Source organism: Bos mutus, chromosome 8 (genome assembly GCF_027580195.1).
Source record: "Bos mutus isolate GX-2022 chromosome 8, NWIPB_WYAK_1.1, whole genome shotgun sequence".
Taxonomy (NCBI): Eukaryota; Metazoa; Chordata; class Mammalia; order Artiodactyla; family Bovidae; genus Bos; species Bos mutus.
The window spans coordinates 110,287,596-110,314,697 of NC_091624.1; the positions used below are offsets into that span (position 1 = coordinate 110,287,596).

General features: G+C 43.9%; 1 protein-coding gene across 1 annotated transcript; it reads left to right on the plus strand.

The window, feature by feature from the left end:
- Positions 1 to 1,851: 1,851 nt before the first annotated feature.
- On the plus strand, positions 1,852 to 26,836 carry CBR4 (carbonyl reductase 4). The gene is made up of 5 exons (XM_005892557.3): positions 1,852 to 2,193; positions 4,123 to 4,243; positions 4,857 to 4,993; positions 9,188 to 9,322; positions 23,131 to 26,836. The coding sequence occupies exons 1-5, from the start codon at positions 2,052 to 2,054 to the stop codon at positions 23,307 to 23,309; spliced, it is 714 nt and encodes a 237-aa protein (XP_005892619.1). The 5' UTR covers positions 1,852 to 2,051; the 3' UTR covers positions 23,310 to 26,836.
- Positions 26,837 to 27,102: the final 266 nt, after the last annotated feature.

The window sequence follows — 27,102 nt, forward strand, 5'->3', positions numbered from 1 at the left end:
TCCGGGGAGTGAAAGCAAGTCCACCTAAAACTGAGTTCATTTGTCCAGTTTTTGATGGACCGCTCTCTCCAAAATGTTAGTCCTTTTCTTGTCCAACACCTGTTCCCCTCAAGATGAAGAATTAAGGGACAGGTGGGAGTTGAAACTGAGCAGGACCCTGTGGGGCCCTCCCAGGTATAAAAGCTTGTCACCGATTTCTTGTTGGTAGGAAAGAGGCTTTCAGCATCCTAGACCTTTCCTGAGTTCCAAAGGGCAGATTCAAACAGTTACTCGTTAAGGGATGGGGAAGCAGAAAGAAACAATAGCGTGCGATGGGGCAGGGTCCTGGTTCCTGCTCAGAGGACATGCATAACAACATGACACATGTCTCTGAGTTGTTCTGCAGGAACTAAGGCCCCACCCAGTTAGATGGTGACTTCCTGCTGAGCGCAAGCATGAGGACCCCAGAGTGTTTGGAACCAGAGGCTGATGATGGAGATACCTGTGTTATCTCACCACCAACCAGTCAGAAGAGGGTTAGGTACTCTGCAGCCTGTGTTATTCATCATTCAGTCATGTCTGACTCTTTGTGACCTCACGGACTGTAGCCCGCCAGGCTCCTCTGTCCATGGGACTCTCCAGGCAAGGATACTGGAATGGGTAGCCATTTCCTTCCAGGGTGAACCTGTGTATCCTTTGGCTCCTGCACTGGCAGGAGGAATCTTTACTGAGCCACCTGGGAAACTCCACACTAAGCAAACCTCTTAGGAAATTTTGCCCATAACAACACGTTTGCCAAAACTGTTACCGAACGCAGTTCCTGTGCTAGATGCACAGTGGGGCCAATGATACCAACAGTCGACAGTCTGGAGCAGAGACAGGTTTATTGAAGGGCCATGCGAGGAGACTGGTGCCTTGTATCCAAGGAACCCCCAAACTCGCTGAAGGGTTTCAGCAAAGCATTTTTAAAGGTATGGCTGGTTTTGCAGACCTGGCGCAGAATTTCATGTTCTCACAGATGTCCAAGTAGGCCAGATCACAAAGACCCTATAAACCTACAAGACAAATGTTATTCTCTGTTTTAAAACTTTTTTTTTTTAATCTCTATTTGGTTGGAAAAACGTTAACTTTTAAAGGGCTGCTAAGTCACTTCAGTCGTGTCCGATGCTATGCGACCCATAGATGGCAGCCCACCAGGCTCCCCCGTCGCTGGGATTCTCCAGGCAAGACTACTGGAGTGGGGTGCCATTGCCTTCTTTTAAAGGGCAGAGACTTGATTATGGGCTCCCTTGTATATTTTAGGCTATAGGCAACATTCTTAACCCAAAGCAGAAACCATAGACTACAAAGGTTATAGTAAAACAACTGACCCAATATGGGGTCAGATTTGTTGTTCCCTTTTACAACCTTGCAATAAAACGTTCTGCTCCAAACTCCAAAATTTTGGTTTGACGGGCTTCCCTGGTGGCTCAGATGGTAAAGAATCCGCGTGCAATGCAAGATATTCAGGCAGGCACAGGAATCAAATTCCACAGCAGGAGGACTGGGGTCTGCTGGGAGTCTGACCCACGTGCCACTCCTTTGGGTCTCAGCCAAACACAACCTGGAGCATATATCCGGGGTCCTCATGCCCGAGTCCCTGTCGACACGACCTTGATTTAACCCATAACATCCAGAATCCAGTAACCCGATGCCCAAGGCCCACTTCCTACAGGGCAGCCCTCCCCCCGAGCCTGGAGCCCTTCTCTCCCAACACGGCCCCACGCCCTTTCGCCTGCACCAAGACTACAAGTCCCAGCGTGCAGTGCGGCCCTTGTACTGTCCCGCCGGCCCACGCTGGCATCCGCCGGGGGCGCGCCGCCCGGAGCACGTGCGCGCTGACGTCGACGCGCCAACGTGACTAGCGGTCGCGGCGCTCTGGGTTTCTGGGCCCGCACTGGTTCCAATCCGGCGGCGAGAGCCGTAGGCCCGCGATTCAGTTTGAGCGCGCCGCTGTGTGTGAATTTACGAGGCCGTTGGGAAGGGCCGTCTCTTGTAGCCTCTTCCCCCGGGCCTGCGGCTCCGCGTCCCAGATGGACAAGGTGTGCGCCGTGTTCGGAGGCTCCCGGGGCATCGGCAGGGCGGTGGCCCGCCTGATGGCCCAGAGAGGCTATCGACTGGCCATCGTCGCCCGGAATCTGGAGGGGGCCAGAGCCGCGGCCGGGGACCTCGGCGGTGGGTACCGACCGGGGTCGCACCCCCTCTTCGCGCGGCCGGTGTAGGTACAAGAAGCCGTCTTGGGCGCTCTCCCCGCCATGCTGGGCGAGGGGCGGCACAGGCGTGCTCGGGTCTCGCGAGGAGGCCGGCGCGTGTGCGCATGCGCAGGGAGTGCCGCCTCGGGCCGCTGGCGGCTGCACTAGTACGGGATGTGCGTGGGCTCGCCTCCCGGCGTCCACAGCGTTGAAGCACTCTTATGCCCTGATGACCTTCACCAAGGGACAGTGAGATTGTTCCGGCAGATTCCGCTTAAATTTCATCCCCCCCCTGTATTAGGAATGGATTCACAGTTGCTTTGCGAATTTCAGTCTCTGGCTGGTAGTGAGACGGGGTGCTGTGAAGGATCGAGCTCGCAGCTAGAGTTAGGGCTGGGCTCAGGGGCACGTCGTCCACTGTCGGGGCACCTTTACGCATCGTCGCCCCGACTTCACATAAGTCTCCAGAGGTTTAAGAAGGTAATTTTAGTGTTAATGTACCACGCAAGGTTAGCCAGAAAAGAATTGTTTACCTTTAAAAAAAAAAAAAAAGGCAGAGTGTTAAGTGGTATAATGAATAAAGAGTGCTTTCTTTGAAGTTTAATTTTCTTTTTTTTTAATTTAAACATTTCCAGAAAGTGGACTTTAAAAAAACAGGTAACAGTTTTTGGTAAAATTTTTTTCATGATTTGAGCATTTTAAAAAACAGCTTCCTGCTTTGTTTCATCTTTTCTAATAGTCACGCTATAATAATGGCCATATAAGATTGTGTTATAGTTAAACAGAAAAACCCTAGAGTTTATTTCAAAGCCAAGAAACCAGTTCGACAAGAATGTAACTGAATTAGACATTAAGCTTATATATGCAAGCGTGTTCAGTCGTGTCCCACTCTTTGCAACCCCATGGTCAGTAGCCGCACCAGGCTCCCCTGTCCATGGAATTTTCCAGGCAAGAATACTGGAGTGGGATGCCATTTCCTTCTCCAGGGGATATTCCCAACCCTGGGATTGAACTCGTGTCTCTTGTGTCTCCTGTATTGCAGGCAGATTCTTTACTGCTAAGCCACTGGGAATGTCTCAAGTTTACAAAATAGGAATATAAAACTGAGAGAACTGCTGAATTAAATGGCATAGGGTCAGTGTCAAACTGTAAATATTGGTAGGTGACTCATACAAAGTGCTATGAACATGAGAACGGTGCTCCCTGACTTTTGTTGATTAAAAAAGTGTTTTAAGGTTTACATTCTGTTGCATTACTTTGCTTCTGCTTGTTCCCCACCTTCCTCCATCCAGTTTCTTAGACTGAACTCCATGAGATCAGGAATCTGGGACTTAATCATCCTTTATCTCAAGTTCTGGATAGAACAGATCTAAGGCTTCCATGGCTCAGATGGTGAAGAATCCCTCTGCAATGCAGGAAGACCCAGTTTGGGTCCCTGGGTTGGGAAGATCACCTGGAGAAGGGAAATGGCTACCCACTCCAGTATTTTTACCTGGAGAGTTCCATGGACAGAGTAGCCTGGTGGGCTACAGCCCAAAAGGTTGCAAAGAGTCAGACCCTACTGAGTGGGACATAACTGAGTAATTGACACTACTACACTAGTTCATAGGACTTCCCTGGTGGCTCAGACGGTAAAGCGTCTGTCTACAATGCGGGAGACCCAGGTTCGATCCCTGGGTCGGGAAGATCCCCTGGAGAAGGAAATGGCAACCCACTCCAGTACTATTGCCTGGAAAATCCCATGGACAGAGGAGCCTCGTAGGCTACAGTCCATGGGGTCGCAAAGAGTCGGACATGACTGAGCGACTTCACTGACACTAGCTCATAGTAGGTGTTTGATGAATGTGTACTGAATCATTTTTACAGCCAAGGTATACTTTATTAGTAATTCTAATTTAATTTTGTTGTGTAGGAGACCATTTGGCATTGAGCTGTGATGTTGCCAAAGAACATGATGTTCAAAATACATTTGAAGAGATAGAGAAAAATTTAGGTCGCGTTAATTTCTTGGTAAATGCAGCTGGAATTAACAGGTTGGTCACAAACTTAAGTACATTTCTAATTTTTTTTCGTCCTAATTTTCTTTTGATTAATATGAGTTAGTATATTAACTTGTTTTACTTCTAATTGGAAGAAAAGTTATGTATTTTAAAATTTGGTCTGTCAAGCTGCACACTTTTTTCATTGTTTTATATTGAGATTATAATAAGGGTTTCGTTTAGTTTTTTTGCGTGTCAAAATGTTATTTTATTACAGAGGAAAAAAACCTTTTTAAACTAAACGTGTGCTATTGGAATAGTTATATGTGTGTGTGGTACAGGTATAATATGATGTCTGGGAAGTGCACATATTAAGGGTACAGTTTAGTTTCAACATTGTAATCAACATCCATATTGAGCTAAAGAATTTTACCAGAAACCAAATGACTCTCTTGTTTTCTTCCCAGTTAGTACTTCCTGGGTTACCACTGTTGTGACTATATATGTTTCCTCACAGATCAAGTTTAAAATGGGCTAACTCAGAGGCAAAGCTCTTATATTCTACTTTTAGAAAAAAAATATTATCTATTTCTTGACTTTTTAATTTGTCTTGCCCCATTTTTAAATCACACGGGATTGTTTTGGTTTGATTTTGCTTTTTTCGTAGGGATAACCTCTTAGTAAGGACAAATACTGAAGATATGCTCTCTCAGCTCCATACTAACCTCCTGGGCTCCATGCTGACCTGTAGAGCTGCCCTGAAGACAATGATTAAACAGCAGAGAGGGTCCATTGTGAATGTAGGTGAGTCTTTACCTCTGCGTGTATAGTATTATCTCATGGCACCACAGAAATTTAATCAGCTGATTTGGAGTTTATTTACCTGTGAAACTTGGACAGAATGTGTCTTTATTACCCATGGAAAAAGGATTTTATTAACTGATTAATAGGTGAAACAGGAATCACCAATTCACATCCTTCTAGCGGTCAAGCAGGTGTTATGGAGTGACACCACCAGGGACTGGGGAGGTGACAGCACACACCTGGAGATACCTGACCTGAGGCCCCCAGCTTTGGAGTCCAGAGGCTGTGTGGAATAGCTCCGATCCAGCAGGTCGTTGCTATGCACAAATGTGGTTCAGTTTGACCAGCTCTTTTGCACATTTAAGAAAAATTGGACATCCTGATTCTTACATGAAACCAAATTTTCAAAATGTGATCAAGGAATGAAAAACTTGTAGTTGGTGAGGGCTAAAAAATGACTTCTGCAGCAGCTGTGTGCGTCACTAGCAAATCCAGCACAGAGGTCTAAGAGGAGGTTTTCTTAAGAGAATAACCTTTTCAGTGTTTAGAATGGATGTTAAGTAACTCCTGGGCTTCAGTTCACCGGCCCCATAGGGCAGAGTGGAGTGTATGCCTGTAGACTTTAAAATGCAGAGTGACTTGAGATTTCGTTTCAATGTGGTAATTTGAGAATAGCAGCATGCCTGCCATCTCCCATTTAAGTGGTGATACCTTATAGGCCATAAAAAAGGGATGCTGCTCCTTAGAGTAAGTGACCCTACTCTAAAACAGGAAGTGTTTTTCCAAGCCAGAATACAGAGTGCTTCCTTTTTGAAATTGACCAAAGGAAAGAATATTGTGCTAATAAGAATTAGAACGTTTTGGATATTTACCCTTAAAAATATGAGAGGTCAATTTTCTTCTGAAAGATTAGTAACTGAGCTGACTTTTGCTATCTGACATAGCCAGGTAATGATCTGGGTTCTTGTAAGCTGGTATACTACCATGCACATCTCTCCTGGTAAAGGGGGGTATTTGTTCAACTCTGAAACATCCCCTCTTTAGACATGCACAAAACAAATCCCCTATCAGCCTTTTGCTTACATGCAGACTTTTAGACTTGTGCTGTAAGTCAATAAAATAGACTACTGAAAATAAGTTAGGGGTCTCTAGGGGTCTCTATGACCAAAGAGGTTACTGTAAATTTCTGGAAAGGATGTTGGTATTTCAGAAGTTAGCCCTTTGCAGAGGAACAGCTGTGTGTGGTGGAACCACAGCTGCTCAAGCCTCCTGCTCAGCCTTGCCTCCAAGTCTTTATTTTTCTTTTTTGTGTTTCTCTTTGTTTCTCTTCCTCCCCCAAACCCCACCTGCATTTCCTCTGTCTGATCAGAGTGTCTTTTCTCACTCTCTCTGCACTCCTTTCTGTTCCTTTGTCATTAACTAACATGTAACACCTAGTGTGGATAAATATTTTATTCTTGGACTTGCTGATCATAAGAAGTATTTGGAGTTTTTTTTTTCTCTCTCTCTAAAATTCAGTTCAGTCGCTCAGTCGTGTCCGACTCTGCGACCCCATGAATCACAGCACGCCAGGCCTCCCTGTCCATCACCAACTCCCGGAGTTCACTCAGACTCACGTCCATCGAGTCAGTGATGCCATCCAGCCATCTCATCCTCTGTTGTCCCCTTCTCCTCCTGCCCCCAATCCCTCCCAGCATCAGAGTCTTTTCCAATGAGTCAACTCTTCGCATGAGGTGGCCAAAGTGCTGGAGTTTCAGCTTTAGCATCATTCCTTCTTTTTTGAGGTTCTTGGTTACTTTTTATATTACCTGAAGGAAAGTTACATGGCTCAAAATAGCCTGGAGTTCAAACTCCCTTCCAGGTCTGCCGGGGATCAGCCCCAGCTGATCCAGGGTATTCGAAGGAGAGACGGCGTAGGCGAAGATCAGGAAACAACTGCTTAATTAAACGTTAATTAAGGATATAAAGAGTAATAGAATAAGGATAGCTCAGTAGGAAAATTCAGTGGAGAAAAGAGGCTGAATAGCTTGGTTTACACGGGAGACCAATAAAACTTCAAGACAAGAAGTTTGCACCACTTACGTAGGCCGCAGGCGTCCTTCTGTTCTCCCGAAGGAGAGGACACACTGAGGCCTCCCCGGTCGGATCTTAGAAGCCCAGGCATAATTAGTAAGCATGGTGGGTTCCGCGCTCCAGATGGAGACTCAACCAGAGTGAGAGAGAGAGCGACATGGGGAGACCAGTATTTCGAGAAACTGATCCCAATTCTTTATTTTCCATGGTCTACTTTTATATACTGAGATGTTATGCAAAAGTCACGTGGGGACAGCAGTCCTGACTTTTATCAAAGTCAGGTGCTTCACACAAATGTATACAGAGGTCTTAGGGGTGTTACATCATCTTCTGGCCGGGGGGTGGGGGGGGCCTGCTGACAATTTACGACCCTCTCCTTGTGACAACGGTCAGTCAACCAGGACACTTATTTCTCCAGGGGTGATTATTCTTAAAACAGACGCCACCCAAATAAAGTTACATTCCTATAGGGTGACGGTGTAGTGGGTTTTAGTTAAGGAAAGAATTTACTTAGCCTAAGGTCTAACGTGATTAATATCAAAGGTTAATACTTATTTCTTCTATATATTCATTAATGTGTGTAAGGGCAGGGGATGTGGAGACTTAGCAACAAACATTGGCTCAACAAATGAAAAACCCTTCACCAATACAATTTCTAATCAGCCCATTATACTTATACTAATAGTTTTCTAACTTTTCTAAGGAACCTGTTTTTAGAAGGTTTAAAGCATCTCGTGCCTCTCACGGTTGGGAGGCTGTGAGCAATCACATGTGGCCGGACAAGCCTGTCAGGCAGGCTAGAGAACCTTCAGAGGAGTTTGTAGGTTAAAACACTCTTATCACGCCCAGGAATTATTATTAACTGGAGCTCTAGGTTAACTCCTTCTCCGAAAGAGGTGGTGGGGGACAGACCCCCGTAAAGTCAGAGATGTAGGTGAGAGCACAAAGTAGTAAAGTAGGCAGGCTCTGGTTATGGGGGTAGATGCTCGAGGAGTTCCAGGGGGACTCCTGAGGCTCGATCCCGCCTTTGCATATGTCGAGCCTCCTTCCTCATGACCTTTGTCACGGGCGGAGTACCTCACTCTGGCCCCCAACACAGGTCCTCCCCACCATTCTATGCAAAACAAAGAACTCTCTCACCCAAAGAAAAAAGTGGACATCAAGGTTGATTATGACCAGCTCCTAGCCAGTCCAGCCTCTGGCCGATCTCCAGAATTCTTTGCCCCAGCCATTTAAGAGATAACTACTCTGAACAACCTTGGAGAAGAACAGGTCTCCTTAAGACAGTAGCTTTCCACATACATGCCTGTATATACTTACTCTTTTCTTGGGTTAGTGCAGCAGCTCACTAATCGGAATGCTGCCCCTTTTCGCCTCATTAAAGGTGATCTGTTCTTGTAAAGTGCCAGTCTGGTTCTTTTTCTGAACCTCGCCTTCTCTAACTCCCTTACTCTACATTACATATACAGGTCATTGATGCAGAAAATGACTTCCCCAATTTCTGTTCTGCAAGAATTTATTTGCATACAGTTGATACTTGGGTTATAAGTTATTCTTTCATATTCATATAATTGAGCCATCCAAGAATCTTTAACTAGGCAGTACAAGTTGAACATCTCTGAAAGTAACTAAATTACAATTTTACAAAAAGTTTACAGTAGAAGCTTTGTTAATTTAATCAACAGTAGTTGAAATTTAGTAAAATTTATCTTCAAATGAACTGTTTTTTAGCTGGAAATAAAAACTTCATGCAATGTCATAAAATCAGTCTTTACCTGGCTTGTCTGTTCTGGTTTTAACCTCTTCCTCCTGGAAGCCTCTATAAACTCTGTAGGCTTTTTATCATGCTCCACCTCCTCAGAGATGAGCATGAGTGCTGTCATTTAGTGGATCAGTTCTCAGCCCCTGCCTAGTCCTCCGGGTTCTACATGAGCTTCTTTCGGCTCCTGTTTCTGAGCAGAGTCTAAGTCTTGCTACTCAAATGACAATGGTTAGAATTCCTCATTTTAGCAAAAGACGAGGTAAGGGTTTGTACCTTGTTTGTTTACTATAGACTATCTGAACGTGCAGAATAATAACCCTATGAATGTAGTTTGAATTTGCTCTCATTTCTTTTTCTAGGAAGTGTTGTTGGTTTAAAAGGCAATTCCGGCCAGTCTGTATACAGTGCCAGTAAAGGAGGATTAGTCGGATTTTCACGTGCTCTTGCCAAAGAAGTAGCAAAAAAGAAAATTAGAGTGAATGTAGTTGCACCAGGTGAGTGGAAACTTTTTTCTTTTAATTTATGTGAATTTATGGTTTTATAAATGGAGAAGGCAATGGCAACCCACTCCAGTACTCTTGCCTGGAAAATCCCATGGACAGAGGAGCCTGGTAGGCTGCAGACCATGGGGTCGCTAAGTCGAACACGACTGAGTGACTTCACTTTCACTTTTCACTTTCGTGCATTGAGAAGGAAATGGCAACCCACTCCAGTGTTCTTGCCTGGAGAATCCCAGGGACGGGGGAGCCTGGTGGACTGCCATCTCTGGGGTCGCACAGAGTCGGACATGACTGAAGCGACTTAGCAGCATGGTTTTATAAAATAATAGCAAAGACCGGTCTTGTGTCTGTAAGCACTTCTCAGGGGGTTGGGACAGGAGCCGGGACCCCACAAAGAACATGGAGCATGGTGGTGGGGGGGGGTTGAACTCTGTCTGATGGGGCTGGGGGCCAAGACTCAGGCCAGGCATGCTGTATCTGTGCTGGACACAAGAGAAACTCCCCATTTAAAAGTCAGGCATAACTTGGAACTCTCAAGAACTGAATGTATGAATGTCAGGTAAGTGGGATGAGGCGTATTGGTGACGTATATACTGCAGTTGAGCCCAAGTTGTACCCCTTGGCAGAACTGTTTGCATTTTAATTGTCTTTGTCCTCTTTGGGGATGTGTTATCTGTTTGCTGCTCACGAGGATACAGTGTTTGCTAATTTAGACGTTGTCAGTTTGTCAAAGCAGAACTTCAAACAATGCATCCATTCCCTAACATAGTCCCTGCATCTAGATTAAAGAAATAACACGTCTTTATATTTAAAATATCTGAATAGCACTGTCATACAGTGTGCTTTTCATAACAGTACGAATCAGAGGAGGTAATCCAACAAGGCTGCCTTGGTGATGTCCTTTGCACATTTCATGACGTAATTGCCTGCAGTAACTGACTTACTGATAACCTGAGAGACTGCGGGTTTGGTTCCAGACACCCCAGTAGAGCTTGTATCACGGTAAAGCAATCAGCAAACCTTGTTTCTCAGTGCATATAAAAATTATGTTTATACTATACTGTAGTCTATTAAATGTGCAGTAACACTGCATCTAAAAAACCAATGTTCATACTTTAATTTAAAAATACCACAAGATCCTCTTTGACCCATCTCCTAAAGTAATGGAAATTTAAAAAAAAAAAGCAAATGGGACCTAATTAACTTGAAAGCTTTTGCACAGCAAAAGACACTATAAATAAGATGGAAAGGCAACCCTCAGAATGGGAGAAAATAATTGCAAACAACTGACAAAGAATTAATCTCTAAAATATATAAGCAGTTCATGCAGCTCAATATGGGAAAAACAAACAACCCAATCAAAAAATGAGCAGAAGACCTAAACAGACATTTCTGCAAAGAAGACATCCAGATGAGCAATAAACATGTGAAAATACGCGCCACATTGCTCAGTAAGACACACGTACCCCAGTGTTCACTGTAGCACTATTTACAGTAGCTAGGACATGGAAGCAACCTAGATGTGAATCAACATCTGAATGGATAAAGAAGCTGAGGTACATATCAGTTCAGTTGTTTAGTAGTTCCGACTCTTTGTGACCCCCATGGACTACAGCATGCCAGGCTTCCCTGTCCATCACCAACTCCCGGAGCCTACATAAACCCATGTCCATCACACTGGTGATGCCATCCAACCATTTCCTCCTCTGTCGTCCCCTTCTCCTCCCACCTTCAATCTTTTCCAGCATCAGGGTCTTTTCCAGTGAGTCGGTTTTTAGCATCAGGTGGCCAAAGTATTGGAGTTTCAGCTTCAGCATCAGTCCTTCCAATGAATATTCAGGACTGATTTCCTTTAGGATGAACTGGTTGGATCCTGGTTGGATCTCCTTGCAGTCCAAGGAACTCTTGAGTCTTCTCCAACACCACAGTTCAAAAGCATCAGTTCTTTAGAGCTCAGCTTTCTTTATAGTCCAACTCTCACATCCATACATGACTACTGGAAAAACTATAGCTTTGACTAGACGGACTTTTGTTGGTAAAGTAACATTTCTGTTTTTTAATATGTTGTTTAGGTTGGTCATAGCTTTTCTTCCAAGAAGGAAACATCTTTAATTTCATGGCTACAATCACCATCTGCAGTGATTTTGGAGCCCAAGAAAACAGTCTGTCACTGTTTCCATTGTTTCCCCATCTGTTTGCCATGAAGTGATGGGACTGGATGCCATGATCTTAGTTTTCTGAATGTTGAGTTTTAAGGCAGATTTTTCACTCTGCTCTTTCACTTTCATCAAGAAGCTCTTTAGTTCTTCGCTTTCTGCCATCAGGGTGGTGTCATCTGTATATTTGAGGTTATTGATACTTCTCCTGGCAATCTTGATTCCAACTTGTGCTTCATCCAGCCCAGCATTTTGTATGATGTACTCTGCATATAAGTTAAATAAGCAGGGTGACAATATACAGCCTTGATGTACTCCTTTCCTGATTTGGAACCAGTCTGTTGTTCCATGTCCGGTTCTAACTGTTCTTCTTGACCTGCATACAGGTTTCTCAAGAGGCAGGTCAGGGTCTGGTATTCCCATCTCTTTCAGAATTTTCCACAGTTTATTGTGATCCACACAGTCAAAGGCTTTGGCATAGTCAATAAAGCAGAAGTAGGTGTTTTTCTGGAACTCTTGCTTTTTCAATGATCCAGCGGATGTTGGCAATATGATCTCTGGTTCATCTGCCTTTTTAAAGTCCAGGTTGAACATCTGGAAATTAATGGTTCATGTACTATTGAAGCCTGGCTTGGAGAATTTTGAGCATTACTTTGCTAGCATGTGAGATGAGTGCAATTGTGCGGTAGTTTGAGCATTCTTTGGCATTGCTTTTCTTTGGGATTGGAATGAAAACTGACTTTTTCCAATCCTGTGGCCACTGTTGAGTTTTCCAAATTTGCTGGCATATTGAGTGCAGCACTTTCACAGCATCATCTTTTAGGATTTGAAATAGCTCAACTGAAATAGCTCAATTCCACTTCCACTAGCTTTGTTTGTAGTGATGCTTCCTAAGGCCCACTTGACTTCGCATTCCAGGATGTCTGGCTCTAGGTGAGTGATCACACCATCGTGATTATCTGGGTTGTGAAGATCTTTTTTGTATAGTTCTTCTGTGTATTCTTGCCACCTCTTCTTAATATCTTCTGCTTCTGTTAGGTCCATACCATTTCTGTCCTTTATCGAGCCCATCTTTGCATGAAATGTTCCCTTGGTATCTCTGATTTTCTTTTTTTTTTTTTTTGCCAATATTTTTTTTTCAGTTTTTTGTTTATTTATTTATTTATTTTATTTTACAATATTGTATTGGTTTTGCCATACATCAACATGAATCCACCACGGGTGTACACGTGCTCCCCATCCTGAACCCCCTCCCACCTCCCTCCCCGTACCATCCCTCTGGGTCATCCCAGTGCACCAGCCCCAAGCTTCCTGTATCCTGCATCGAACCTGGACTGGCGATTCGTTTCACATACGATATTCTACATGTTTCAATGCCATTCTCCCAAATCATCCCACCCACCCTGCTCTCCCACAGAGTCCAAAAGACTGTTCTATATATCAGTATCTCTTTTGCTGTCTCACATACAGGATTGTCGTTACCATCTTTCTAAATTCCATATATATGCGTTAGTATACTGTATTGGTGTTTTTCTTTCTGGCTTACTTCACTCTGTATAATAGGCTCCAGTTTCATCCACCTCATTAGAACTGATTCAAATGTATTCTTTTTTATAGCTGAGTAATACTCCATTGTGTATATGTACCACAGCTTTCTTATCCATTCATCTGCTGATGGACATCTAGGTTGCTTCCATGTCCTGGCTATTATAAACAGTGCTGTGATGAACATTGGGGTACACGTGTCTCTTTCACTTCTGGTTTCCTCAGTGTGTATGTCCAGCAGTGGGATTGCTGGGTCGTATGGCAGTTCTATTTCCAGTTTTTTAGGGAATCTCCACACTGTTCTCCATAGTGGCTATACTAGTTTGCATTCCCTTTTCTCCACACCCTCTCCAGCATTTATTGCTTGTAGACTTTTGGATCACAGCCATTCTGACTGGCGTGAAATGGTACCTCATTGTGGTTTTGATTTGCATTTCTCTGATAATGAGTGATGTTGAGCATCTTTTCATATGTTTGTTAGCCATCTGTAGGTCTTCTTTGGAGAAATGTCTATTTAGTTCTTTGGCCCATTTTTTGATTGGATTGTTTATTTTTCTGGAATTGAGCTGCAGGAGTTGCTTGTATATTTTTGAGATTAGTTGTTTGTCAGTTGCTTCATTTGCTATTATTTTCTCCCGTTCTGAAGGCTGTCTTTTCACCTTGCTTATAGTTTCTTTTGTTGTGCAGAAGCTTTTAATTTTAATTAGATCTCATTTGTGTATTTTTGCTTTTATTTCCAATATTCTGGGAGGTGGGTCATAGAGGATCCTGCTGTGATGTATGTCGGAGAGTGTTTTGCCTATGTTCTCCTCTAGGAGTTTTATAGTTTCTGGTCTTACGTTTAGATATTTAATCCATTTTGAGTTTATTTTTGTGTATGGTGTTAGAAAGTGTTCTAGTTTCATTCTTTTACAAGTGGTTGACCAGATTTCCCAGCACCACTTGTTAAAGAGATTGTCTTTAATCCATTGTATATTCTTGCCTCCTTTGTCAAAGATAAGGTGTCCAAAGGTGCGTGGATTTATCTCTGGGCTTTCTATTTTGTTCCACTGATCTGTATTTCTGTCTTTGTGCCAGTACCATACTGTCTTGATGACTACGGCTTTGTAGTAGAGCCTGAAGTCAGGCATCTGATTTTCTTGAAGAGATCTCTAGTCTTTCCCATTCTGTTGTTTTCCTCTATTTCTTTGCATTGATCGCTGAGGAAGGCTTTCTTATCTCTCCTTGCTATTCTTTGGAACTATGCATTCAGATGCTTATATCTTTCCTTTTCTCTTTTGCTTTTTGCTTCTCTTGTTTTCACAGCTATTTGTAAGGCCTCCTCAGACAGCCATTTTGCTTTTTTGCATTTCTTTTTCTTGGGGATGGTCTTGATCCCTGTCTCCTGTACAATGTCATGAACCTCCGTCCATAGTTCATCAGGCACTCTATCAGATCTAGTCCCTTAAATCTATTTCTCACTTCCACTGTATAATCATAAGGGATTTGATTTAGGTCATAGCTGAATGGTCTAGTGGTTTTCCTTATTTTCTTCAATTTCAGTCTGAATTTGGCAATAAGGAGTTCATGATCTGAGCCACAGTCAGCTCTTGGTCTTTTTTTTGCTAACCGTATAGAGCTTCTCCATCTTTGTCTGCAGAGAATATAGAGTTTGGCAATAAGGAGTTCATGATCTGAGCCACAGTCAGCTCCTGGTCTTTTTCTTGCTGACTGTATAGAGCTTCTCCATCTTTGTCTGCAGAGAATATAATCAGTCTGACTTCGGTGTTGACCATCTGGTAATGTCCATGTGTAGAGTCTTCTCTTGTGTTGTTGGAAGAGGGTGCTTGCTATGACCAGTGCTTTCTCTTGGCAAAACACTATTAGTCTTTGCCCTGCTTCATTCCGTATTCCAAGGCCAACTTTGCCTATTACTCCAGGAGTTTCTTGACTTCCTACTTTTGCATTCCAGTCCCCTATAATGAAAAGGACATCTTTTTTGGGTGTTAGTTCTAAAAGGTCTTGTAGGTCTTCATAGAACCGTTCAACTTCAGCTTCTTCAGCGTTACTGGTTGGGGCATAGGCTTGGATTACTGTGATATTGAATGGTTTGCCTTGGAAACGAACAGAGATCATTCTGTCGTTTTTGAGATTGCATCCAAGTACTGCATCTCAGACTCTTTTGTTGACTGTGATGGCTACTCCATTTCTTCTAAGGGATTCCTGCCCGCAGTAGTAGATATAATGGTCATCTGAGTTAAATTCACCCATTCCAGTCCATTTCAGTTCTCTGATTCCTAGAATGTCAACGTTCACTCTTGCCATCTCCTGTTTGACCACTTCCAATTTGCCTTGATTCATGGGCCTAACGTTCCAGGTTCCTATGCAATATCGCTCTTTACAGCATCGGACCTCGCCGTCTGAGCCACCAGGGAAGTCGAAACATGTATTACTGTATGTAAAATAGATGGCTGATGGGAAGTTTCTGTATAACACGCAGAGCTCGGCCCACTGCTCTGACAACCTGGAGAGTTGAGATGGGAGGGTGGGTGGGAGGCAGGATCTCGAGGGAGCGTTTATATCTGTACCTGTGGCTGATTCACGTTGTTGAACGGCAGAAACCAACACAACATTGTAAAGCAATTATCCTCCAGTTGAAAATAAACTAAAAAATACTTTATTGCTAAAAAATGCTAACCATCATCTGAACCTTCAGCAAGTCAGTCTGTAGTGCTGACATCAATGGTCACTGATTACAGACACCACAACAAATACAGTAATAATGAAAAGTCAGAAACACTGTAAGAATCACCAAAATGTGACCCAGAGTCATGAACTGAGCAAAGGCTGTTGGGAAAATGTCACTGATGGACTTGCTTGATCCAGAGTTACCACAAACCCACAACTCGTAAAAACCCCAAAGTGCAGTATCTGCAAGGCCCCTTAAAACAAGGTCAGCCTGTACTCCAGAAAGCCAGTGTTTGTAGAGAAGAAAGTATTAATGTCACAGGTCACGTACGTTTGTTTTCAAAATGGAGAAGATGCCTTTCACTGGGTGTCACTGCGCCTCAGAGAGCTACCCCATATTCACATTAGAATTTCAACACGGAGAGGAATTTGAAGGAAAAAAGATACTTTACGCAGACTCAGGAGGGAGAATTCTTTTGAAAACTGACTCTGAAGTAGTTGATTTTAACAGTGATTGTAGCTGTAGTTGCTTCTTTAGTGAGTGAAGGGCCTCTGTGTGATTCCTTTTATATCGTTACAAACTTTAAGTCTTTTTGGGTTTTTCATAATATGATTTTTCTAAACTGTCTGGATCTTCCCATTTTATAACTTTTACCTTTACGTTATTTGCCTTTTGACAAATTACTAGTTTATAAATATTGTCTGGATTAGTTGAGGCTAATAAAAAGGTGCTAAAACTCAAATCTGCGTTATCACTCGTGAGCTGGTATGACGGCAGGCTTGGTTATTGTGCTTTCAAAGACGATGGATACCCTCCTGTTCCGCTGGCTGCCACGGGACCTCTGTCCCAGCTTGCCGAGGGCACTGCGGCCGGTGCGCTGGGGGTTCGTGAGGAGGCTGAGCGCGACCTGGGCCGCTCTGCCCAGTGTGGCCCAGAGCTGTCCACCAGCAGGGACCTGTCAGGAGTGGCCTGCGTCCCCGTTGAGTGTTCAGTCAGACACTGGCTCCATATCCGTAAACATTTGAGAAGTGACTCGCTATGGGTGCATTCTTTTTCTAAAGGTAATCCCGAAGTGGCCCTGTGGTCCTGACAGTGCGGTGAGTGTGTGTGTGCTTCGTGCGGCCCAGCAGGGTGTTAGTGTGAGCCGACTTTAATGTGCAGAGTAGATGGTTTGTGGGTTGGGGGCTCTGTTACGTGCTTCCCACTTTGCGGATTGCAGCAGTGTGGGTGATGGAGAGTCAGCTCTGGGTCACAGTGAGCTGCGAGCTGCATGCTTGGAGCGTGATGCAAGTGTGCCTCACGTCTAGTAACTCATTCAGCAGACTCCCCGAGTGTGTCCCGTGTGCCAGGGCTGGCAGCGCTCCAGATTATAAACACGAATAAGGTGTTTGTGTCACAGGGAAGTAAGTGCAGTGGGAAAGACAGGCGTGTAAACAGATAATTACACTGCCATGTGATGAGTGCAAAGTAGGTACCCGCATGATGCTATGGAAACGCTGGAGAAGGAATGCTTAATTTTGTCAGTCAATTAGTTGTTAAGGCAACAGACTAAACAGTGCGGATCCAGTTGTGTCCAAAGGGAAATTTTTTGAGTGTTAGGGAAGTGTGCTTGTATAGCCTTTCTAGAGATATTACTTTCCACTGCAATTTACACTGCAGGAAAGAAAAAACCTGTTGCCAGAAATGTGGACATTGAGTAGAGTGACTTTTATTATATTATATTGGCTGTAGTATAATACATGAAATTGACTATGCTATAAGCCTGGTATGAATATGCTTCATCAACCAGGAGCAAAGTACAAGCTGAAATGGTAGCATCTGATTGATTCTATGGGTTATTTGTTAATTTCAGATAGTGATTTCAACCAGATTCTTCAGATCTTTGAACAGAGCTGAGAAATACCAGAATTAATATTTTTATATTTTTTAATTTATTTATTTTTTAATTGAAGGATAACTGCTTTCAGAAGTTTGTTGTTTTCTGTCAGACAGTAACATGAACCAGCCATAGGGTGTACATATATCCCCTCCCTCTTGAACCTCCCTCCCATCCCACCCCTCTAGGTTGATACAGAGCCTCTGTTTGAGTTCCCTGAGTCACACAGCAAATTCCCATTGGCTATCTATTTTACATATGGTAATGTAAGTTTCCACTTTACTCTCTCCATACATCTCACCCTCTCCTCCCCTCCCGCCTTTCCCATAGGTCTATTCTCTATGTCTGTTTCTCCATTGCTGCCCTGAAAATAAATTCTTCTGTATTATCTTTCTAGATTCTGTGTATATGCATTCAGTTCAGTTCAGTTCAGTCGCTCAGTCGTGTCCGACTCTTTGCGACCCCATGAATCGCAGCACGCCAGGCCTCCCTGTCCATCACCAACTCCCGGAGTTCACTCAGACTCACGTCCATCAAGTCCGTGATGCCATCCAGCCATCTCATCCTCTGTCGTCCCCTTCTCCTCCTGCCCCCAATCCCTCCCAGCATCAGAGTCTTTTCCAATGAGTTAACTCTTCGCATGAGGTGGCCAAAGTACTGGAGTTTCAGCTTTAGCATCATTCCTTCCAAAGTATACGATATTTATCTTTCTTTTCCTGACTTACTTCACTCTGAATAATAGGCTCTTAGTTCATCCATTGAGTCATCAGAACTGACTCAAATGTGTTCCTTTTTATGGCTGAGTAATACTCCATTGTGTATATGTGCCACAGCTTTATCCATTTATCTGTCAGTGGACATCTAGGTTGCTTCCATGTTCTAGCTATGGTAAGTAGCGCTGCATGAACACTGGGTTACATGTGTCTTTTTCAGTTTTGGTTTCCTCAGGGTATATGCCTAGGAGTGGGACTACTGGGTCATATGGTGGTTTTATTCCTGTTTTTTTAAGGAATCTCCATACCATCTTCCATAGTGGTTTTATCAGTTTATATTCCCACCAACAGTGCAAGAGGGTTCCCTTTTCTCCACATGCTGTCCAGCATTTATTGTTTGTAGACTTTTTGATGATGATCATTCTGACTGGTGTGAGGTGGTATCTCATTGTGATTTTGGTTTTCATTTCCCTAATAATGAGTGATGTTGAGCATCTTTTCATGTGTTTGTTAGCCATCTGTATTTCTTCTTGGGAGAAATGTCTGTTGAGGTCTTTTTTTTCACTTTTTGATTGGGTTGTTTAATATGTTTATTTTTAATGTTAGTTTTCCTGGTCACCTTCAAATGGAGATTCCGATGAAGGAAAAATCAGTTAAAAAGCGAATCATAATAGAAAAAACAAAAACAAGCAAATTAATAGATTAGCCTCTCATTTGCTTCCTAATGATTTTTAACTTTTAAAAGATAAGTTAGTTGCTAATTTTGGTATTACAGTAGCTGTAAATTTCCCGTCGTTGATAAATGTTACTGATTATTATTGAACATGAGAAACAGAATATTTGATAAATTGAAACTATTTTGGATACATTACTTTTAAAACTGTGTTTTCAATAGGTAATAAAACACATAGTACAAAATTCAAAAGTACAAAGAAGCTTAAAGTGAAAAGTGGGTTGTCTTCTGGCCATCCAGTGCCTTCCTCAGAGGCAACCCCTGCAGCTGGGTTTTCTCTGTGTTTCACTTACAAGCTAGTAAAGTGTATGTGTGGTGTGTGTGTCATTTTCTGTGCAGTTCATCTATAAGCCAGTTAGGTGTGTGTGTGATATGTACAGTTTTCTCTGTATTTCATCTATAAGCCAGTTAAGTGTGTGTGTGATGTGTATAATTTTCTCTGTATTTCATGTATTATCCAGTAAAGTGTGTGTGTGGCATGTGTAGTTTTCTCTGTATTTCACATGTAAGCCAGTAAAGTGTGTGTGTGTGTATAGTTTTCTCTGTATTTCATATGTAAGCCATTGACGTGTGTGTGTGTTCTGTCCAGGAGGCAGCCTCTGCGATAGCTCTGAGGGACTGGTGCAAAGAGCCAAGATACATGGGAGTTTTTGTGACGAAAGCCAGGTTGTCAGAACATCACAAGATTACTATTTACTAGAGAAAACCAGACCTCTCAAATTAAGGAATTTAGTGCTCCTCTGTGTATGAAGATGCAAGTGTCTGGGCTCCCTGAAGTCACTCCTCTGACGTGTGCTCGGCTAACATCCGGGCCAGCGTCCTGGGCTCCCATCCTGAGCCCCCTGCAGGCGCAGTGTTGGGGCGGGGTCCCGCAGGGCATGGCCTGCAGTGGCAGCAGCCTGTCCGTGTCTGCCCGGAGGCCCTCAGGGCTCAGCGATGTGGCGCTGATTGCAGCAGCCTTTGTTTGCTCATGTAGCAGCAGCACGTGTCATTCACAACACATATGTGTAAGAATGTTCTGTACCTTGCTTTCCTCATAGAGCAATCTCTGCTGGAGTTGATTCCATGTTGCTACATGTAGAACTGTTTTACTTCTTAAATAATAGGTTTATGGCAGTGTAATGACATAGTGTAATTCGCCCATTTAGAGTGTCTGATGTACTGAGTTGAGTGCAGTCACACAGTCGTTCCATCATCACTGCGGCCCACTTGAGAACACGTATTTTCATCGTCCCAAAAGAAACCCTGGAGCCCCGAGCGTTCGGGAGTCCCCATTTCCTTCAGTCTCCCCAGCCTTTCGCAGCCACTCACCCGCCTCCCGTCTGTCCGCAGAAGTGTGGCTGCTGTGGCCGCTGTGCACTGTGCCGCCTGAGGCAGAAGCCGGAGGTGTGCTTCACGGGTGCGCGGGCGTCCTGTGACCTCTGCCTCCCAGGGGGCGCTTCCGCTGTTGTTCTTGCTCTTTTGCTGGTTCAGCTGCTGACACCGCGGCTTGTGCATGATTTACTTTGCCCGCACATGAGTGCGTGTCTCGGGGGACTGAACCTCCGAGGACTGAAGCGTGTGACGTTTGGACAGATGGCACGGCAGTCACGGATTTCTCCGGGGACCCTCAGTGTCTTTTTCAATTGAGGCGCTTTTGTGCTCATGACTGGGGCCGAGGCTGGCTGGCAGGTGCTGCAGAGGCTTGGCAGACGCGCGGCGGACACGACTTTCGCTGCTCTCCGGCGCTGTTCGGTGGGCAGCGGCTTGTCACGCTGCCTCCCTGTGCATTTTCACAGACGTAATGTTAGGACACACACACTTGCCCTGGTGAAAGTCTTGGTCTAGCTTTTGGCGACAGTCTTATTTTGTCTCCCTAAAGAAGTGTCTGGGATTATTTTAATTCTTTCTAGGTCCTAGGAACTTGTGTCAGAGTACAGACATCTAAGCAGGGAGCTTTATCCTGCAGGTGGTGATGCTGGTGCCTGAGAGAGGCTGACATCCTGGTGTCTTATTTAAGTGTCAGATCTCTGCTATAGATCAAGCTGTTCAAAGCTAAAATAGTAACCAAGCCATATGGAAGTGAGATGCTGTTTGTTTATACTCTGTAGCTAGCCAGGGCTTCCCTGATGGCTCAGTGGTAAAGAATCCACCTGCCAATGCAGGAGACATGGGTTTGATCCCTGAGTCGGGAAGATCCCCTGGAGAAAGGAATGGCAGCCCACTCCAGTATTCTTGCCTGGAGAATCCCATGGACAGAGGCGCCTGGTGGGCTACAGTCCATGCAGTCCTGAGAGAGGCTGACATGGCTGAGCAACTAAACGGCAACAACAACATAGCTAGCCAAAAATGGGGAAGGAAGTTCATTTCCTTGGGAGCCGACAGATATAAACCCTCACTGGACAAGAACCATGCACTTGCTTTTATGAGTAAGACTATTGGTTCCTAAGGCATTCCTGTCTGGAAGAAGTGTACCAAGCATGTTGTCACGGATGTGAAGCACAGCAGCCGCACCCCTGTCCTCAGCTGAGCTCCTGTCCCTCCGTTCCCTCGCTGGCTGAAGGAGAGATGGCTTTGCAGCCACTGAAGCCTCTGCCTGGTCAATGGCAGTCACAATGACGTCGTCTTCGCACAGTGGCACCGACTGGGTTTTTCATTTTTATAGCCCAGCTTGAAAGGCATTGTACATGTGTATGTAGTAAACGAGCAGTAAAGCAGAATTTCCAGAGCTTCATAAAATGGCAAATTGCTTTGGGAGATAGTCCTCTGGGGTCGAGGAGGGAGCAGAGGTTGGGAAACAGTACAGGCACAAATGTGGGTGCGTGGAGCGTTTACAGACTACTGATACCCCTGCACGGGTCTTCTGAGACGTGACAGAGTCCGGGAGCCTGTTTATGTGCAGTGCCCTGGTTGTGAATGTATTTATAATTCAGGACCCTGTTGTTCACGAGCTGCAGCATAAAATAGTAGTGAAATTTGGTAGGGGCCTGGACTAGTTTCCCTAGAGACTAGCTTCATGCTTTTGGTTTGATTCCTTCATGTTTTTTAATTTTATTTGACTTTGGGAGATGATATGTATGAATTTTAAGAAGCTGCAGCTAGAGACTTAGGGCAGTTAAACTGCTGTCCATGATGCAGTGGTGCATGCGTGGTGATGCATTTGTCAAACCCAGACAGCTGTACAGCCAGCGGCTGAGCCCTGACGTGAGCCGTGACTTTCCTCCGCGGCACTCCTGGTCCGTCATGCAGCACCCTCAGGCAGGGTGTTAATACTTGGGGGTCCTGGGGGACGCAGTGTGGTAGGGGCTTGTGTGGGATTCCCTCACCTTTCTGATCAGTTTTTCTGTAAAGCTGCAGCTGCTCTAGAAAATAAAGTCTATTATTTGAAAAAAAAAAAGCTTCTGGCAGTGAGAGAACGGTGCCTGGGTTTGGGACAGGTTCCTACTCTGCTTGTCCAACATCGTGTCCAGGAGCAGATGCCAGCGTCAGGGACGGCTGCCTTCCTCACAACCTGGCCTCTGCCCCCAGTTCTGGACTGGCAGCCACTGCTAGGCTCCCTGACTTACAGGTTCTCTGAGGAGTTTGTTCTTGTTTAATCACTCAGTTGTACCCGACTCTGTGACCCCGTAGACTGCAGCACGCCAGGCCTCCCTGTCCATCACCAACTCCCGGAGTTTACTCAAACTCATGTCCTTTGAGTCAGTGATGCCATCCAACCATCTCATCCTCTCTTGTCCCCTTCTTCTCCTGCCTTCAATCTTTCCCAGCATCAGGGTCTTTTCAAATGAGTCAGCTCTTAGCATCAGGTGGCCAAAGCATTGAAGCTTCAACTTTAGGAATGGAATTGAGGAACTGAATTCTTATTCATGTTTATATCCATCCACTTATATTGTGCTAAGAGTTGGACCAAATATTTGGTGGTCAAATATTTTAGTGTTGAGTAACTCTTCATTGAACTAAACTGAATAAAAAATAAGGACTTGAATGTTTGATTATTAGCAAAATTCTGTTTCCTAAAACAAGGTTTATTAACAATCTCAAATTAAATTTCCAGCAGTGAATGTTTTTAATTGATCAAGTGTTTCTTAGTGTCTACGTTTTTCAACTAAACAGGCAAACATTTCTCTTTCAGGATTCATTCACACAGATATGACAAAAGACTTGAATGAAGAACTTTTAAAGAAGAATATCCCTCTGGGAAGGTTTGGAGACGCCCTTGACGTGGCCCAGGCAGCCGTATTTCTTCTAGAGTCGCCGTATGTGACGGGGCACGTCCTGGTGGTGGATGGCGGCCTGCAGCTCACCATGTAGCCGGCTCCTGCCACTGCTGTTGGAGTCACGGGCAGTCTCTGTTACTCCTGTGTTTGCTAATCAGACCTGCTGATGCTACAGGTGTTGATTTCTGTCTTCATACAAATCTGTCTGTAAAGAACAGTGGGAGAGCAGCTGCGTTTTCCAAATGACACGGGTCTCATGGGCGGTGTTAGTGTACAGTCCCTCCTCACAGGGATCACCTTCAGGAGCCCTGGTCTTCAGATGTTCCCGCCCCTTACGAAAACAGTGTCCTCGTGTCTGCGTGTAACCTCTGTGTACTTTCCATCATCTCCGTTGTTGTTCAGTCACTAAGTTGTGTCTCACTCTTTGCAGCCCCTCACACTGTAGCCGGCCAGGCTCCTCTGTCCATGGAATTTTCCCAGCAAGAATACTGGAGTGGGTTGCCATTTCCTTTTCCAAGGGGTCTTCCTGACCCAGGGATCGAACCTTTGTCTCCTCAGTCTCCTGCTTTGGCAGGTGGATTCTTTACCACTGAGCCACCAGGGAAGCCGGAATCTAAATCATTCTTAGATTACATATAATACCTAACACAGTGTAAATGCTGTGTGAATAATTGAAATGCAGTGTAAATGCTATGTAAATAGTTGATTTTTGGAGCTTTTAAAAACATATTTAGAAATTTAAAAACTTTAAAAAATATATTTTCTATCCATAGTTGGTTGAACCCATGGCTGTAGAAGCCGGATGCAGAGGGCCAGCTGTCTACATTTTGCTAATAAAAACAGATGTTATCTTAATTTATGCATTTTGTTACACAAGTAGGAAAAATTACGAGTCTGATTGTCATTAGATACTTGTTGTGATAGCTTATGGTGAACGGTGTTGGATTGGTGATCTCCGAAGAAGATTTAACTTTGGGACCAGGGACCAGGGTTGATCACTCAAGAGCTTTTGTGTAGCAGAGTTTTGTTAAAGTGGAAAGGGACTGAGAAAGCTTCTGACACAGACATCAGAAGGGGGACAGAGAGTGCCCCCCTCACTAGTGTTAGCAAGGGACTTAGATACTTTTTAGTTAATTATTACAATAAATCAAAATAAGTCCTCAAGTTTGTGAAAATTTTACCAGACCCACTCCCACAATTTACATTTTAGGATAACAGAATTAGAATTTAACAATAGAAAGATCCTAGCAGACCCACTCCCATAATACACATTTTAAGATATCAGGATTAGTCAGAAGGTTTTCAGGAAGGAAAAACTGTCCTCAAGCAGGATACATCGTTGTTATATAATCCTTAGAACAGAGTTTAAACTGAGTTGTTTGTTGTGTAATCATCAGTTCCGGGCTTAAAGAAAAAAATGTTTTATGTGACTAAGACTAAAGAATGTAAAGAAAAAAAAGTTTTTGTCCTTTCCTCCTCCTTGAGAACCCCAGACCTCTCTCCTCAGGGACCCCTGGACTTCTTATCAACCTGCCTAGGAATTGACTCTCTCAGCTGGATTGGGCCGAATACTCTAGAAGTTAACCTGGCAGGCCAAGTGCAAGTTAAACAAGTACACCAAAGCAGGAGGACTTGAAGGGCACCAGGCAGGTGCCCTAGCAAGCCCGCTGGAGTTAAACGCTGTAGCCCTTTGTCCGTCCCCTGAATAGTCAGCTGTTACTCAGGTTGAGAAGAACAGTTAGACACAGCCGTGACTGGAGTCTGGTTTCTTTGGTGGCACTGCTCCTGGGTGAGCAGCTGGGTACAACAGACTATGCTGGACAGAGGAGCCTGGTGGGCACAGTCCACGGGCCAGAACTGGACACGACCGAGCGACTGAGCAGCAGGTGTGGATGGCTGACGTGTCCTGTGGAAATCTCAGGGGTGGCGTGGTTAACCCTTGGTTTTAGTACCTGGTCCAGCTGTGAGTTCCATAGACCTCATCAGCTTAGGATGTGGAACTGGTGTTTCTTGGGTTGTGTTTTTGTTTTTTTTTAATTCCTCAAAGCTCTCAATTAGCTGGCTTCTTAAAAACAGCATAAGAAATAATGACATTTTAAGAATTAAGAATTTTTGCATTAATGAATATAATAATGATTCTTATGTGAAATTTTAGAAAAATAATAATTGTGAACAATCATTAGTAAATATGCAGCAATAGTGCAGTGTCTTTACAAGGAGCAGGTAAAGCATTAGTCTTGAATGAAAATACTTGTCTGAGATTAGAAATGTCACAAATTGAGTGAAAACATCAGATGATACCTATTTTGCATTGATCTCTTTTGTGAGAATAGCATGATAATTTTAAATATCACTGGGTTCATGTTATTTTTATTATTGTTTCAAATGTTTTAAATATTGCATTTTAAAAAGTAATCTTTTTACAGTTTTATTGGAGCTGAACATGATTTTATGTAAACAGATTAATTTTATTTAAAGTCGGTATAAAGGTATGAATAGGATATATAAATAAATGCAGACTGATAAAAATAATAAAGTCAAATCTGTGCTCTAAATCAAGATTCATGATTCCTTAAAAATTCTTTTACACCGATCTTCAAAATAGCCTTTACTTGGAGAAGTCTATTCAGGAGGTGAAAAGGTCAGTAAGTGTCCGTTACCACCAGGTTGTCTGCTCAGTGCAGACACGGCAGTTCCATCAGAACTGACCGCGTAGGAAAGCAGCAGGCGGCAGTTTCAAGTTCCGCAGAAAGGACACGCCTTGCCAGCGCTGACCCCGGGCCGGCTTCCCTCTCTGGCTCCTCACGAGGCCACCTTGGCTGGCGGTCAGGAAGGAAGCAGGTACCACTTGAAATAACGACACTGAGGTGTGAGTTAGAGGTGGATTTAACATTCAGTTGTGTGTATTCACACGTTGAGAAATGAGCCCTTTTACACTGTCCACCTCTCCCTCTGACATCAGACTGGTGGAGGGTGGAGTGAGGACGTGAACAGGCACGGTGAGCCTCGGCCCCTCGGGTGCTCCTGGCCAGATGCTGCAGCTGGGTGTTGGCTGTCAGTCACGTGCAGAGGTTCGACAGCTTCCCTGACTTCTTAACAAGAAAACATCTGCAGGTGTTTTCTGGCACTTCCGTGCCAACAGTCCAGCCTGAATCAAAGGCTTTTTAGAAACTGGTTTATGGTTAAAGCTAGGGTTAACATTTTTGCATGGAATGTTTTTAAATTTGTGCTTCTATTTTTTTTTTCTTCCATAATCAGTTTATAAGAGGATTTAAAACTGCTTTCTAGGAGAAAATTGTATTATAAATTTGGGGGTGATGATTTACGTGAAGATGATTTAATGCAAATGCTTGTGTTATCTAGAATGACGTGAAATTATTCTTGCGTTATGCCTTACATTCCTGGCACATTTTCCCAAGTTTTAAAGACAGAAATATGTGTAAGTTGAAAAGTCATACCCCAGCCCTAACTTGACAAACATGATACTTAATAATTTTTAAATTTGTTTTATATAATTAATCTTTCAGTTACACTGAATAAATAATCTTTCAGTTACACTGTAAGCGCTAGAGGGCAGAAACCATCCTGTGTTTCCATTCCTTTGGTTAAATAACTCAGTAAATATTGGTTGAATATCTACAAGGGGCTTGTACTTCCTTTGATTCCTCCACCTTTCCTGCTCAGCCCTGAGTACATGAGGTATATTTCAGAAGTGCACTGATAAATCTTACATGTTTTCATTCAGGGTCATCAGTCTTCCCTTGTGGCTCAGCTGGTCAAGAATCCGCCTGCAATGTGGGAGAACTGGGTTCTATCCCTGGGTTGGGAAGATCCCACGGAGAAGGGAAAGGCTACCTACTCCAGTATCCTGGCCTGGAGAATTCCAT

Excerpts from the sequence above, each read along its gene's own strand:
- CBR4 (XM_005892557.3), top strand. The coding sequence starts at position 2,052 with ATGGACAAGGTGTGCGCCGTGTTCGGAGGCTCCCGGGGCATCGGCAGG. Across the intron at positions 2,194-4,122 it reads CGCGGCCGGGGACCTCGGCG|GAGACCATTTGGCATTGAGC; the intron begins GTGGGTACCGAC and ends TTTGTTGTGTAG. Across the intron at positions 4,994-9,187 it reads AGGGTCCATTGTGAATGTAG|GAAGTGTTGTTGGTTTAAAA; the intron begins GTGAGTCTTTAC and ends TTCTTTTTCTAG.